This window comes from Podarcis filfolensis, assembly GCF_964270895.1.
Source record: "Podarcis filfolensis genome assembly, chromosome: 2".
Lineage (NCBI taxonomy): Eukaryota > Metazoa > Chordata > Lepidosauria > Squamata > Lacertidae > Podarcis > Podarcis filfolensis.
In genome coordinates this window covers 106,427,854-106,442,677 of record NC_139605.1, presented here as the reverse complement: position 1 = coordinate 106,442,677, position 14,824 = coordinate 106,427,854, and the positions used below count along the sequence as shown (strand labels likewise).

General features: G+C 47.2%; 1 protein-coding gene across 1 annotated transcript in view; it reads left to right on the top strand.

The window, feature by feature from the left end:
• Positions 1–4,198: 4,198 nt before the first annotated feature.
• TOM1L1 (target of myb1 like 1 membrane trafficking protein) overlaps positions 4,199–14,824 on the top strand; it is a 56,220-nt gene continuing 45,594 nt past the window's right edge. Inside the window, exons 1-2 of the mRNA XM_083598723.1 lie at positions 4,199–4,811; positions 11,724–11,808. Of these exons, the coding sequence (XP_083454849.1) occupies positions 4,754–4,811; positions 11,724–11,808 (143 nt within the window). The 5' untranslated portion in view covers positions 4,199–4,753. The remainder of the gene's footprint in view (positions 4,812–11,723; positions 11,809–14,824) is intronic.

Below are 14,824 nucleotides of genomic sequence, written 5' to 3'. Positions count from 1 at the left end.
CACTTGGAGGGTCTGGAAACAGGAGGTGGGAGAAGATCAGCAGCCTCTGTGGAGGCACATTGGGCAGGGGGTACTTCCAAGAAGGTGGCAGATCAGGTTTCCAAGGAATGTGCTGCAGCTGCTGTTCGCACTGTGGCAGAAATGGTGGGCAATACATTCTTTGGAGGCTGGATCTGCTGCCCCTGTGGATTATGCCGCCTGAGGCAGTCGCCTCAGCTTGCCTCATGGGTGGGCTGGCCCTGCCATACAGTATATATATTGTGGGTGGTGGAGCATTGAAGCAAACAAGCTTGCACTGCTTTCCTACACAGTAATTACAAAGCGTGGGAGGTTGTGATTTTTTCATTTAGTAGTTACTCGTGTGCTGGTGTTATTGGGTTCAGACCCCAAAACTGATTTAAAATTTTCAGCATGTTGTACGCTGAAAGAAGATTGTATGAAGATGATGTATCGGTGGTATTTGACTCCTAGTAAGTTAGCAAAAATGTACCGTGGTACCTTGGGTTACAGACACTTCAGGTTACAGACGCTTCAGGTTACAGACTCTGCTAACCCAGAAAAAGTACCTCGGGTTAAGAACTTTGCTTCAGGATGAGAACAGAAATCTTGTGGGGCTGACAGAAGGCCCCATTAGCTAAAGTGGTACCTCAGGTTAAGAACAGTTTCAGGTTAAGAACGGATCTCCAGAACGAATTAAGTTCTTAACCCGAGGTACCACTGTATAAGACAAGTACAAGTATTTGTTGGAAATGTAAAGAAGAAGAAGAAGGTACCTTATATCACAGGGGTCAGCAAACTTTTTCAGCAGGTGGCCGGTCCACTGTCCCTCAGACCTTGTGGGGGGGCCAGACTATATATTGAAAAAAAATAATGAACAAATTCCTATGCCCTACAAATAACCCAGAGATGCATTTTAAATAAAAGCACACATTCTACTCATGTAAAAACACGCTGATTCCTGGAGAAAGGCTTTGCATGTACGCAATGACTGCCGTACGAATGCTACTAGCCCAGAGATGGAAAGGATAAAGTCCCTATCACAGAAGAATGGCAAATTAAACTGTTGGACTATGCTGAAATGGCAAAACTGACAGGAAAGCTCAGGAACCAAGAAGGCAAATAATTCAAGAAAGAATGGGAAAGATTTATCATTTATTTAGGAGACCACTGTAAACAAATGAAAACATGAGCAGGATTCTAATCACACTTGGAATGTAACAAATACTATATGGAGAGATTTAAAATATGGAAGATGAAATAATGTGCGGTTGAAAATGTTGACAATAGGATGCATGGAGGGGATAGTGGGAAGTCTAGAGATTCAGAGAAATCTCTAAATAAGAGTATGTATTTGGTATTGTTATAAATGGACTTCCAGAACGGATTCCGTTTGACTTCTGAGGTAACACTATAATAGTAGTAGTAGTAGTAGTAGTAGTAGTAATAATAATAATAATAATAATAATAATAATAATAATAATAATAATAATAAATTTATACCCCTGGGTTGCCCCAGCCACTCTGGGCAGCTTCCAACACATATAAAGGTAAAGGGACCCCTGACCATTAGGTCCAGTCTTTGGCCAACTCTGGGGTTGTGGCGCTCATCTCACTTTATTGGCCGAGGGAGCCGGCGTACAGCTTCCGGGTCATGTGGGCAGCATGACTAAGCTGCTTCTGGCGAACCAGAGCAGCACACGGAAACACCGTTTACCTTCCTGCTGGAACTATAGTGTGTAAAGGGAGCTAGGAATTGCAGGTTTTTGAGAGTTCTCCTAACAACTGTCAGGAAGGTTAGCAAACTGCAGTTCCCAGAATTCTTTTGGGGGAAGCCATGGTTGTTCAAAGTAGTGCAAGAATGCTTTAAAGTAACACTATGGTTGTGACCTAAGATGATATAGAACTGACATAGGTTTGTAACATAGATATAGGTTTGTAACATAGAGGTTTGTAACATAGACATGGGTGGTGCTGTGGTCTAACCACTGAGCTTCTTGGGCTTGCCGATCAGAAGGTCGGCGATTCGAATCCCCGCGACGGGGTGAGCTCCCATTGCTCTGTCCCAGCTTCTGCCAACCTAGCAGTTCAAAAGCACACCAGTGCAAGTAGATAAATAGGTACCACTCTAGCGGGAAGGTAAACATTTCCATGCCCTCTGGTTTCCATCATGGCGCCCCGTTGCGCCAAAAGCGGTTTAGTCATGCTGGCCACATCACCCGGAAAACTGTCTGTGGACAAACGCCGGCTCCCTTGGCCTGAAAGTGAGAGGAGTGCCGCAACCCCGTAGTCGCCTTTGACTGGACTGAACCGTCCAGGGGTCCTTTACCTTTACCTATTATGCCTTTTGTCATATCTTAGGCTGTTTTATCTGATTGTGTTGATGTGGTTTGATCATCATAGGTCCAACGTTTGGGTTGCGTGTGCTTAAATCAATATTTTTACGGAACTTTTAAAAATAAATCCACTATATTAAATCACAGAAGTCTCATATTTTCCATTGCCTTCCTCCCCCTGGTTCCCCAGCATTTGTGGTTCAGATGGAAGCATTCCGGTTGTGCAAACAGCCAAGAATGTGACTAGCAAAAACCGCAACCTCTTAACACACACACACACCACAGAGAAGGGAAGGGCAGAGGAAGTGTCAACAAAGGAGTGACAGTCAACAAGGAAGAATGAGATGTTTTCCTCATTCATCTCAAATGCATCTCTCTCCTAAAAACCTCACGCTTGGATGAGATCAAGATTCAATAGTCTGCAAGCCTGTGTTTTCTTGACAAGACAGGATGCTTCAACAGTGTGTCACAGTGACAGTGTGGTTGTAAGATCACCTTACTGGAGATATTGAAATATCCAGTTCACCCTTCGGCTGTTCGGACAGGGCCATTTGTTCCCCCATCCCCTTGACCTTGACACAATATTGTGTGTAACACTCCCCTACAGAGCCAGCAGAAAAACAGTTCTAAGCAACTCGCGTGAGCAGAGTTCTACAAGCTTCAAGGGAAGGCCAAGACACATGCTGTTGCCATCTGGAAAGTCTTCCAAAAGTGGATTTCATTAGGAGGAAGTGAATATGCGCAGCTTGCAGACTTAACATATAGAATAAGAGAACAAGAAGAACATACATTTAGAGAAGACTGGAAAATGTTTATTGAATAGATGGGGGAGGGAACTTGTGTACACTTGAAAACGTTGGCAGCATTAAGATAAATTCAACAGTGTAAATAAGTTTTGATGGATGTAATAATGGAATACTGAATGGTTTAGTTTATGTAAAATATGCAGGGATTTATGATATGCAAAATGAACCATGGAAAGAGAAGGGAAGTCATTGATATTCTAAGGAAGTTTAAATGGGTATTTTAAATTGTAAAACAGAAAATTTAATTAAAAATTATATATTTTTTAAAAAGGTGAAACCTAGAGGAGGGAAGAAATCAGAGATTTTCCCCAAAGCTGAATTCACCCCATCCTAACTTGTGAATTCTCACATTCCCAAGATGTGTTTTTGATGTTGGATGATTACCGAGATATAACATCGTGAGCATAGCCAGGAGTTATGTTGCGAGCAACCAGGGTTTAGGGGGACGTGGGTGACACTGTGGGTTAAACCACAGAGCCTAGGACTTGCCAATCAGAAGGTCGGCGGTTTGAATCCCCGCGATGGGGCGAGCTCCCATTGCTCGGTCCCTGCTCCTGCCAACCTAGCAGTTCGAAAGCAAGTGCAAGTAGATAAATAGGTACCACTCTGGCAGAAAGGTAAACAGCATTTTCGTGTGCTGCTCTGGTTCGCCAGAAGCGGCTTAGTCATGCTGGCCACATGACCCGAAGCTGTACGCCAGCTCCCCCGGCCAATAAAGCAAGGTGAGCACCGCAACCCTAGAGTCGGTCACGACTGGACCTAATGGTCAGGGGTCCCTTTACCTTTAACCAGGGTTTATTGGGGTTGGGGCACGACTAGAAGATTCGGAATGAAATGTCCCCACAACAGTTGTTTAAAATTACTTTCTTTTGACCCCAAGTGCTCAGAAAAATCTGTCAACATCCTTTCTACAATTTCTAATTTTAGCTAAATATTTTTTATTTATTTACCTGATGGGGGGGGGGGACACCTGTTCCCTCCCCTGCCCGCTACACCCATGCGTAACATACGTGATGCGCTTCCAACATGCAAACTCAAGCCTGCCCCGTACGGCGCCGTGAGTTCAAATGCCAGGAATCCATCAAACCAGAGCTAACTTGGAAGCCGTCCGGGAAACTTTGGCCGCCGCTTGGAAAGCATGCAGCGGCACTCCTTTCCCGGAAAGTTGCGTTAAAAGAGGGGTGGGAGCCGCAGGAAGTCCCACCCCTGCCCCTAGACGAATCCCCTCCGAAAAGCTTGGCGCATTTGCGCGGAGGTTTGCTCCGGATCCGAGGACGCCTTCGGGAAAGGACTGGAGATGCGCGTCTGAAGGAGACTCCGCCCAAGGGGAGCGCAGGCTGGCGACCTTCCCCTTTGCGCCTTTGCGCGGCGGCACTTTCGCTTCCAAGGCTATTCCCTCCCCGCGCGGCGCGTCATCCCCGACGAGGAGCCCGTGGGACGGCGCGGGGCGAGCACCTGGAGGCTGCCGGGCCCCTCCTCCCCTGGCCGGGGAAGGGCGTCCCTCCGGCGTGCTGGCTGGCTAGAGCGCCACAAAGCGGGGAGCTCGCCGGCCGGCTGGTGGAGAGAGCGAGCGCGGATTCTTGCTTGGCGCGCCTGGAGACCCGGGACTCGAGCATGGCTTTTGGCAAGAGTCAGAAGGATCCCTTCGGCACAGCCGTGGGGCATCTGATCGGTAAGAAGCGGCATCTCTTGCCTCCCCTTCCTGCCAGCCTGTGGGTGGCTGCCCCTGAACTGAACGGAGCGCCAAACTTTCCCAAGGCACCGTCCCATTTTCAGACGGGGAGGGCGGGCAGCCGCGCGGTAGCGGAGGCAGCCTTTGCGCGCCGAAGGGCTCAGGTGGCGTCTCCAGGTCTGGAGCCGTTGGGGAGACGCTACCTGCCAGTGCCTGCAGTACTAAGCTAGCCTTGCCAGTGGTGTGGCTCGGGGCGAGACAGCGTCCCCATATGGATGTAGGCGGAGAGGGAAAGGATAGTTTCTGCTGCCCTTCCGAGTTCTGGAAACCTAACAGGCTTCTGGGTCAGCGGGGCAGGTAAGGGGATATTCAGCTCTGTGTTTAATGTTTTTGCACCCTCTCCTAGTGAGTAGCCAGGATTTATGTTAGGGGGTCCGGACCTCAGTTAAGTATTTTTATTGATTTTTATTGATTTTGGGGTGGCAATTGCCCCCCTTGGCTACACCCATGCCCCCGCTCCTGTAGATGGAATTGTGTATTACCTGCCTGGCTAGATAGCTTTTGGAGTTTCCTTCGGATTCTGCTTCAAATCTGATAGGCCAACTTTGCTGTATTTTTTGAGGGTGGTGATGGCTTCTGCTCATTTTGCTCAGCTGGTCTCCTGGACTCATGCATCAAAGTCCTACTTTAATGGCACTGCTGTACTGGGTGATACACTCGGTTAAACTACAGTACTGTGGTTTTCCAGCTCCTCCGGGGCCATAGAAACCCAAGAGCTACACCAGCTACTCTTGCCCCTCTAGGGGGTTCCAATTCCAGGTCCCTAACCAATTTGTTTGTGTTGCCGTGCTAACTAGTCTCCTCCCACCCACTGTGGGAGCTGTCCCATGAGCAAATATCAAGCAGCTGCATTTTATTTATTGCTATTACTTTTCAGAAAATTTATATGCCGCTCAATTGTAAAGGAAAAACAAGAGCAACCCACCTTAAAGTGATTTACAGAAAAGAACAGAACCATGACATTATCAGTAAAAACTGATATTTGAAACATTCAAACGTAATTAAAACCAACCATAAGCTAAAAAATACTGATTAAAATGCATGTGTTGTTATTGATCAACACTGTATCTTGAAGCCAGGATAAGATTCGCCTGCTGAAATTCTGATCAGGGAAGGCAGAAAAGCCTCACCAGGAAAGAAAGAGAAATCTTTGATAGCCTTATCTCTGTTTTGGAGGTCAGACATCACTAAGCTTTAGTCAGCCATAAAGGATCAGAAGGTCTCCTTGTTTGGCTCCAGCGAAACAAAACACCACCCAGGTTGCTGTTTGTTCAGAATATTTCTTAACAATCCATCATCAATAGAAGCCAAGCTGGTGTGTGCACTGCATTCACACAACGTATAAATGCTGTGTAAAGTTGACAGGCGAGCTTTACTGCATCAGAACACAATAAAACGAAAAGCAGAATGGGACCCGATCCCAACAACCCCCTACAATCTGAAGTGCCGGGGCAAGTAGTAAAGTGTTTCAGTTTTTTTGATACCTGCGGACTGCAGTCCCAAGCCATGGGGCGCTTTTTACTCATGCTTTTCTTAGGCACTCTGTGTGACAAGTGTGGAGGCTGGAAAATGTGGCGGATTCCCTGCCATTGTTAGACATGTGTGCCTTTCCTTTGAACCAGTGTTCAAAATTAGCCGGGCGCCAGGCGCATTTTGTGACTGGCGCGGGTCCATTTGGTACCATATTAAGTTGGTGACAGACATGCCTATCTGGCTGGCCCCTCCTCAGTTAACCTCTACAACAACCCTGTGAGGTAGGTGAATCGATTGTGACTGGCCCAAGGTCATCCAGTGAGCTTTGTGATGGAGTGTAGATTTGGACCCTGATCTCCCAGGTCTTAGTCCAACACTCAAACCACTGTAACCTGCCTTCCTTGAGTCTGTAACCTGCCTTCCTTGAGTTCTGCTGTGGGGCAGCTATACAGTGGTACCTCAGGTTAAGTACTTAATTCGTTCCGGAGGTCCGTACTTAACCTGAAACTGTTCTTAACCTGAAGTACCACTTTAGCTAATGGGGTCTCCTGCTGCCGCCGCGCTGCCAGAGCACAATTTCTGTTCTCATCCTGAAGCAAAGTTCTTAACCTGAAGCACTATTTCTGGGTTAGCGGAGTCTGTAACCTGAAGCGTATGTAACCTGAAGCGTATGTAACCTGAGGTACCACTGTATCAATTAAGTAGGCAGATAAATATGGGGAAAGCAAAGTGTCACTTAGAGAAGGATCTGAAATATTTTCCTTGAAGCTTGAGTTTGTCTTATTCTGGATTGCTTTATTTTTTGTTTTGATGTGTTGTGAACCATTTTGAGATTTTTTTCTTTACTATATAAAGTGGTATACTGTAGAAATGAATGAACAACATCAATAATAACAATAATAGCTCTCATTGGGGAGGGGGGGATGGCACCTAGACTGTTGTGGCGACCATAACCTAAGGTTTAAGGTGCCATTTGGCAATTAGCTTATACAGTGGTACCTCGAGTTACAAACACTTCGGGTTACAGACTCTGCTAACCCGGAAGTAATACAGTGGTACCTCTGGTTGCGAATGGGATCCGTCCTGGAGGTCCGTTCGCAACATGATAAGCCTGCAACCTGAAGCGCCATATCTGCGCAGGTGCGCGGCATGATTTGGCGCGTATGCACATGCATGAAGCGTGATTTAGTGCTTCTGCGCATGCGTGAGCTGCGAAACCCGGAAGTAACCCTTTCCAGTATTTCCAGGTCGCCACGGGACACAACCTGAAAAAAGTAACATGAAGCAAACGTAACACAACCTGAAAAAAGTAACATGAAGCAAACAGTCACTGTATGACTGTTACTGTACCTTGGGTTAAGAACTTTACCTCAGGATTGGAACAGAAATCGTGCAGCGGCAGTGGGAGGCCCCATTAGCTAAAGTGGTACCTCAGGTTAAGAACAGCTTCAGGTTAAGAACGGACCTCCGGAACAGATTAAGTTCATAACCAGAGGTACCACTGTATATCTGAGTTCCTAACACTGCTTAGGAACCAGTGGCGTAGCGTGGGGGGTGCAGGGGGGGCCGGCCGCACCGGGCGCAACATCTGGGGTTAGGGCAAATCCATGGGTTAGGGGGCGCAAATCCATGGGTTAGGGGGCGCAAATCCACGGGTTAGGGGGCGCAAATTACTTGCCTTGCCCCGGGTGCTGACAACCCACGCTACGCCACTGTTAGGAACCCCTCTCACTTTCTCTCCCTCAGGAACAAGGGAGGAATAAAAGTTCTACATCAGGAATGCCTCCTCTTCTCCAAGAGGCTGCTCGAGAGGCGGTGTTGCGGGGGCTGCCCCCAGGAGACATCAACTCCAGCCTCCAAGGAGCACACCACTGCAGCAGCGGGTCAGCGGGTGATGCTTTCTTTGGAGGCCAGATCTGCTGCCCCTGTGGATTCTGCCTCCCAAGGCAGCAACCCCACCTTGCCTTACGGGTGGGCCGGCTGTGCTTCCTTGACACTGTTGACTTCCAGTTAAGAGCTCGGAATCCATCTGTCAATTCCCCCTTTCCCAAGCCTGTGAGCCTCTCTTCCCTTCATTTGGAATGACTGCAGCCCACGTTCCCTGCTGCCGTGCTCAAACTAATGAATGTTTTGCATGTTGGAATTCCCCGCTTCACTCAGACACATGTGTCGAGTTGGGGGTGGAGGGAAATGCATTCCTTTAGCTGCTCTGGATTTTGAGGATGACGGGAGTGGTTGGAGACTCGCTAACGGAGTGACTCATCAAGGTTTAAGTGATGCTAGTCAGTTTCAGTCCATTCTCCCCAGAGAAAAAGAGTGAGTTTTCCCCTTGTACAGTGGTACCTCGGGTTACAGATGCTTCAGGTTATAGACACTTCAGGTTACAGACTCCTCTAACCCAGAAATAGTACCTCGGGTTAAGAACTTTGCTTCAGGATGAGAACAGAAATCGTGCTCCGGTGGCGCGGTGGCAGCAGGAGGCCCCATTAGCTAAAGTGGTACCTCAGGTTAAGAACGGTTTCAGGTTAAGAACGGACCTCCAGAACGAATTAACTTCTTAACCCGAGGTACCACAGTATTATATAAGGGATGGGGAACTTCAGGCACTCCAGTTGTTGTTAGGGCTAGAGCTGGGTGATATATTGGTAAATTGTTTGAAACCGATATGCTGTTCAGGTAGCGATACTGGTTTCAGACATTTGGAGCTGGCGATACATTGCTCCAGCTCACATTGCCTGCAGAAGGCAAAGGCACAGGCAGATGGAGCCTGAGAAGGTTCTGGGAAAAGGTAAAAAGGTAAAGGACCCCGGATGGTTCAGTCCACTCAAAGGCGACTCTGGGGTTGCAGCACTCATCTCGCTTTCAGGCCGAGGGAGCCGGTGTTTGTCCACAGACAGCTTTCCGGGTCATGTGGCCAGCATGACTAAACCGTTTCTGGCGCAACGGAACACCGTGACAGAAGCCAGAGTGCTTGGAAACACCGTTTACCTTCCCACCACAGTAGTACCTATTTATCTACTTGCACTGGTATGTTTTCAAACTGCTAGGTTGGCAGGGGCTGGGACAGAGCAATGGGAGCTCACCTTCTGATCGGCAGGTACCTTCTCTGGCTCTTCCTGCCTGCTTGCACCGTTGAGGAAGCCCCGATGCTCCTCCAGCTCGTGCAAGCTGGAGCGGTATTGGGGCTCACTTAGCTGAGGACCGGGAGGCCTTCTGTCTCCCAGCTGAGCAGTTCAATGAAGCCCCAATGCCCCACCAGCCTACGGGCTTGCTTGTGGGGCTGGGCAATGTATCTTGGCTGCTTCAAAGGTGGGGAGGAAGAAGCAGGCAAGATACAGACATTGTGAAACATCAGCATGTTGTGGTACAGTCGTACCTTGGATCCTGAACGCCTTGCAAGTCGAACATTTTGGCTCCTGAATGCTGCAAACCTGGAAGTGAGTGTTCCAGTTTGTGAATGAATGTTCTTTGGAACCCGAACGTCAGATGCAGCTTCCGTGGCTTCCGATTGGCTGCAGGAGCTATCTGCAACCAATCGGAAGCTGCACCTTGGTTTCCGAACGTTTTGAAAGTCGAATGGAATTCTGGAACAGATTCCGTTTGACTTCTGAGGTACCACTGTATTTAGCTGTTGATATAAAAGGTAACTCCTGCCAACCTAGCAGTTCAAAAGCACGTCAAAGTGCAAGTAGATAAATAGGTACCGCTCCGGCGGGAAGGTAAACGGCGTTTCCGTGCGCTGCTCTGGTTCGCCAGAAGCAGCTTAGTCATGCTGGCCACATGACCCGGAAGCTGTGCGCTGGCTCCCTCGGCCAATAAAGCGAGATGAGCGCTGCAACCCCAGAGTCGGCCATGACTGGACCTAATGGTCAGGGGTCTCTTTACCTTTACCTTTATAAAAGGTAAAGACTGATGTATCACAATCTCTGGCATACGAAGGGGGGTGGGGGAGCACAGCGCCCCAGGTACCATTTGGGGAAAGGGTGCCATCGCGGCCACCCCCTCGGGATGCGCAACCCCGGGACACTTGCCACACCCCCACAGGTGACATGCCACACCCCTGGGATGTGCGTCAGCCACGCCCACACCTGTTCTCCAGTCCGGGGGCTGCAGCCTGTTGCTCCACCACTGATCAAATGCTGAAAAACAGATCTCGCCCAGCCCTAGTTAAGGCTGATGAGTGTTGAAGTCCAGTGACTTTTAGAGGTCAGCTGTGACTGGTTCCCCATCCCTGTATTAACAGAGGCAAAGGTGGACAGAGTTTCAGTGCCCTTAGGCAGAGGAGGAAGTTTCAGCGAGGGCAGCTAATGTCACCTTTGCAGGATAAACATCACTTGCTAACATTCCTACTTTGCCTAACAGTTATTAATAAAGTTGCAGAAGTCTGGTCCTCCGTTGCAACAGGTCAGCTCAGACTTCCACAAACTGATGCCTTCTACAGTAGTACATCTGGTTGAGAACTTAATTTGTTCCGGAGGTCCGTTCTTAACCTGAAACTGTTCTTAACCTGAGGTACCACTTTAGCTAATGGGGCCTCCTGCTGCCGCTGCGCGATTTCTGTTCTCATCCCAAGGCAAAGTTCTTAACCCGAGGTACTACTTCCAGGTTAGCAGAGTCTGTAACCTGAAGCGTTTGTAACCTGAAGTGTTTGTAACCCGAGGTACCACTGTAGATGTTTTTGACTACCACAACCCCTGTCAGCCGCAGCCAGTAAGCTGAGTGGTAGCCAAAATACCTGGGGGGCGCCAGGTTGAGGGAAGATTGTTCTAGCCCTAAGTCTTTGTTTGCTGATATCCAGTAAGCCACTTTCAAAGCATTTCTTAGAATCAGAATGCTGGGAGCTGGATATCCTAGGTGTTTCCTGACATTGGCTAACCGGTTTCTTTTTTCTTTTCTTTTTTTATAAAGGAAGGAGATTTAAGACTCGGGGTACTTCAGAGGGAATGACCATTTTAAATCAAAACTCTTTATGCCAGTCATTTGAAACAACCAAAGTTATATTTCCTGTTTGTTAGGTGTCTGTATACAGTGGTACCTCAGGTTAAGTACTTAATTCGTTCCAGAGGTCTGTACTTAACCTGAAACTGTTCTTAACCTGAAGCACCACTTTAGCTAATGGGGCCTCCTGCTGCTGCTGCGCCGCCGGAGCATGATTTCTGTTCTCATCCTGAAGCAAAGTTCTTAACCCGAGGTACTATTTCTGGGTTAGCGGAGTCAACTGTAAGCGTATGTAACCTGAAGCATATGTAACCTGGGGTACCACTGTAGTGTCTGCATAGCTATTTTGGATGGGAAGAGGTATAAATAATAAAATTATTATTATTATTATTATTATTATTATTATTACTCTTTACTGGAAGTAAATCTTTGTCTTTGCAGAAAAGGCTACTTTTGGAGCACTGCAGACAGAAGAGTGGGGTCAGTTCATGCACATCTGTGATATTATCAACACAACTGAGGAAGGGTAAGCTGGTTCATGTTCTGCAGAATTCTCATGGAATTTGGTCTTGCTGATAAGACATATTGGCCTTCCGTGTTAAAAGTCTAATCCTGTTTGTATGATGATAAAGGCATTCCCTACCCCGGTATAAACCCTTTGTCCTCTGTTGTGCATGTGTAATTTTACGATTTGATCATCAATAAATCCACATGTGAAGGCAGTAGGGAATCTGATTTCAATACGTATTTGTTGATACTTTTACATCCCAAGTTCATGTTTACCGATGCATGTTTGTTTATTTAACGAAATTTATATGCTGTTTCAGTGTAGCGGTTTTTAGAGTTGCTGACTTTCAAACAGTCCCTATAGCTGTGCCTTTAACTGAAGCGTGAACAACAGCAGTTACACAGGGGGCGTATTTATCGCCATGCTGTCAAAAGCTTTGCCTGTAAATTCCAGTTAAAGACATAGCTGCAGAGGCTGGTTTAAAAGTTGGCAACTGTACTGCATATGCATCTTTAAAACATGACCCATGAAGCTACCCCAGAATGTCTGGTTCATGACTGTGTGCAGTAAGTAATGTTAGGACCTTGGTTGAAAGCGAGATGAGCTCCACAACCCCATAGATTTGCCTTTGACTGGACTTAACCGTCCAGGGGTCCTTTACCTTTTACGTTTACCTTTGTTTCTCTCACCTGAATGGGTCTATCTGCCAGCAACTTCTAACGTCAAATTGGTAGGTGCTTTTGAAATTTAATGTAACGAAGTAGAGAAACTACAGAATTTAGAGGTGGGATCAAGACTGCAATAATGGGAGGCCCATTGGTTCTGCTAAAATCCATGGGATCCTTATTCTGAAAAGGAAGCATGTAAGTGCCTTTTTTTAAAAGAAAACAAAAGAAAGAATTCTAAAAGTTCAGTGTCTTTGCCTGGGGGTAGCGAGGAGGACTGTGTTTTTTTCTACCGTATTTTTTGCTCTATAAGACTCACTTTTTCCCTCCTAAAAAGTAAGGGGAAATGTGTGTGCGTCTTATGGAGCGAATGCAGGCTGTGCAGCTATCCCAGAAGCCAGAACAGCAAGAGGGATTGCTGCTTTCACTGCGCAGCGATCCCTCTTGCTGTTCTAGCTTCTGAGATTCAGTTTTTTTTTCTTGTTTTCCTCCTCCAAAAACTAGGTGCGTCTTGTGGTCTGGTGCGTCTTATAGAGCGAAAAATACGGTAATTCCTATTCTCCGCCCCCCCCAGCTTTCACATCTCTATGAGCATCTGTGCTGCGTGATAAAGGAAGGGGTATTCACAGTTGCAATATTCACATGGGGCAAGCCGGTGGAAGGAGAGAAAGGGTTAATCAGCCCTTTGCTTGTGACTCACATCATGAATGATCCAACACCTTGAGCCCTCCAGCTCTTCCCCAGTTCCAAATAGGACCTTATTCAAATTAGTCACTGACCGTATCTTCAGAAACAATATTCAGACGTAGATAGGTGATCTCCACTTTTTGGTTGCAAGCGAAGTGCTGGGCTGTTTTCCCGGAACAGCAGAAAGCATCTAGCTACTGGAATGAAGAAACGACGTAGCCAAAGGCTGGTCACTTACAGTGTAATGATGATGGTTGTGTGCGTTCCTTGATCCTAACATTTAATTTGGATGAGCAACAAAGACATCCACTGTAAAGAGAAGAGTCATCGGTGGCAGTCGGTTGTGCTCAGTTAGCATGAGCTAAAAGCAACAGGCTTTCTTCCTAGAGAAAACTCAGCCCTTGTAACATGGGAGTCCTTATCTTGAGACAGGGATGGGATGCCTGGAGCCATCAAGGTGTCGCTGGACTACAACTTCCATAATTTCTGAGCAGTGGCCACATTGGCAGTGCACTCCTTTGACCCAACATTTGCTCTTGTAACGCAACATAGTGAAAAAAACGAAGAGCGCTGCCAGTGTTAGAAATGCATGTGTTGTGTTCATCTGTATGGGAAATGTAACCCCTGTGTTTATTGTAAAATTCTCATGTGGGGGGAGCAAAGGTTTCTCCATACTTTTCCTCCTTCGCCTCACTCCATGGCATGGATTTATGAATAAGGTAAAGGACCCCTGGACGGTGAAGTCCAGTCAAAGGTGACTATGGGGATGTGGTGCTCATCTCGCTTTTCAGGCTGAGGGAGCTGGCGTTTGTCCGCAGACAGCTTTCCGGGTCATGTGGCCAGCATGACTAAGCCGCTTCTGGTGCAACGGGACACTGTGACAAAAGCCAAGTGCATGGAAATGCCGTTTACCTTCCCACTACAGTGGTACCTATTTATCTGCTTGCATTGGTGTGCTTTCGAACTGCTAGGTTGGCAGGAGCTGGGACCGAGCAATGGGAGCTCACTCTGTCATGGGGATTCAAAATGCCGACCTTCCGATCGGCAAGCACAAGAGGCTCAGTGATTTAGACCACAGCGCCACTCGCTCCCATGGATTTATAAATATGGTGGAAAGCAATAGCCTACCCCATCACTCAATAGTGCATCCACCTATGAGGTGGAGTGTACTTGTTTATCTGCTAGCATGTGGGGAAAAAAATATCTAGATTGTTTTGAAGCCTCCTATAATTAGACTGGAAGAGAGCCAAGAAGCTGATGTGAACACCCTTAGTCTTGCACAATTTGCCACAGGATTTTCGATAGGGTAATCTAGTGCTATTAGTGTTTGGGCTCAGATAATGGGTGAGACTATTTAGGCAGTGTCCTCATCTTCTCCTTTTAAGAAAAGGTTTGATGATCTGACGTGAAAACAGAGGCGGTGGCAATAAAACAATCTCCTTTGAGTCTCTGGCTCCACTGTGCAATATTTAAATTCTAAGCTGCTGCGGCCGCTGCTAAATTTTGCTTATAAATGGAGCACATTGAAGTGCTAGATGGGGAAGAAAGAGAGGAATGTTTGGGGGGAATTCAGTTCGGGGTCGGGGGAAGCTTCGCATTGTACGATACAAAGAGAATTCTTGTTTGAAAGTTTTGTAACCCGTTCTGAGATCTGTAGATGGCGGGCAGGCTAAAAATGCTTT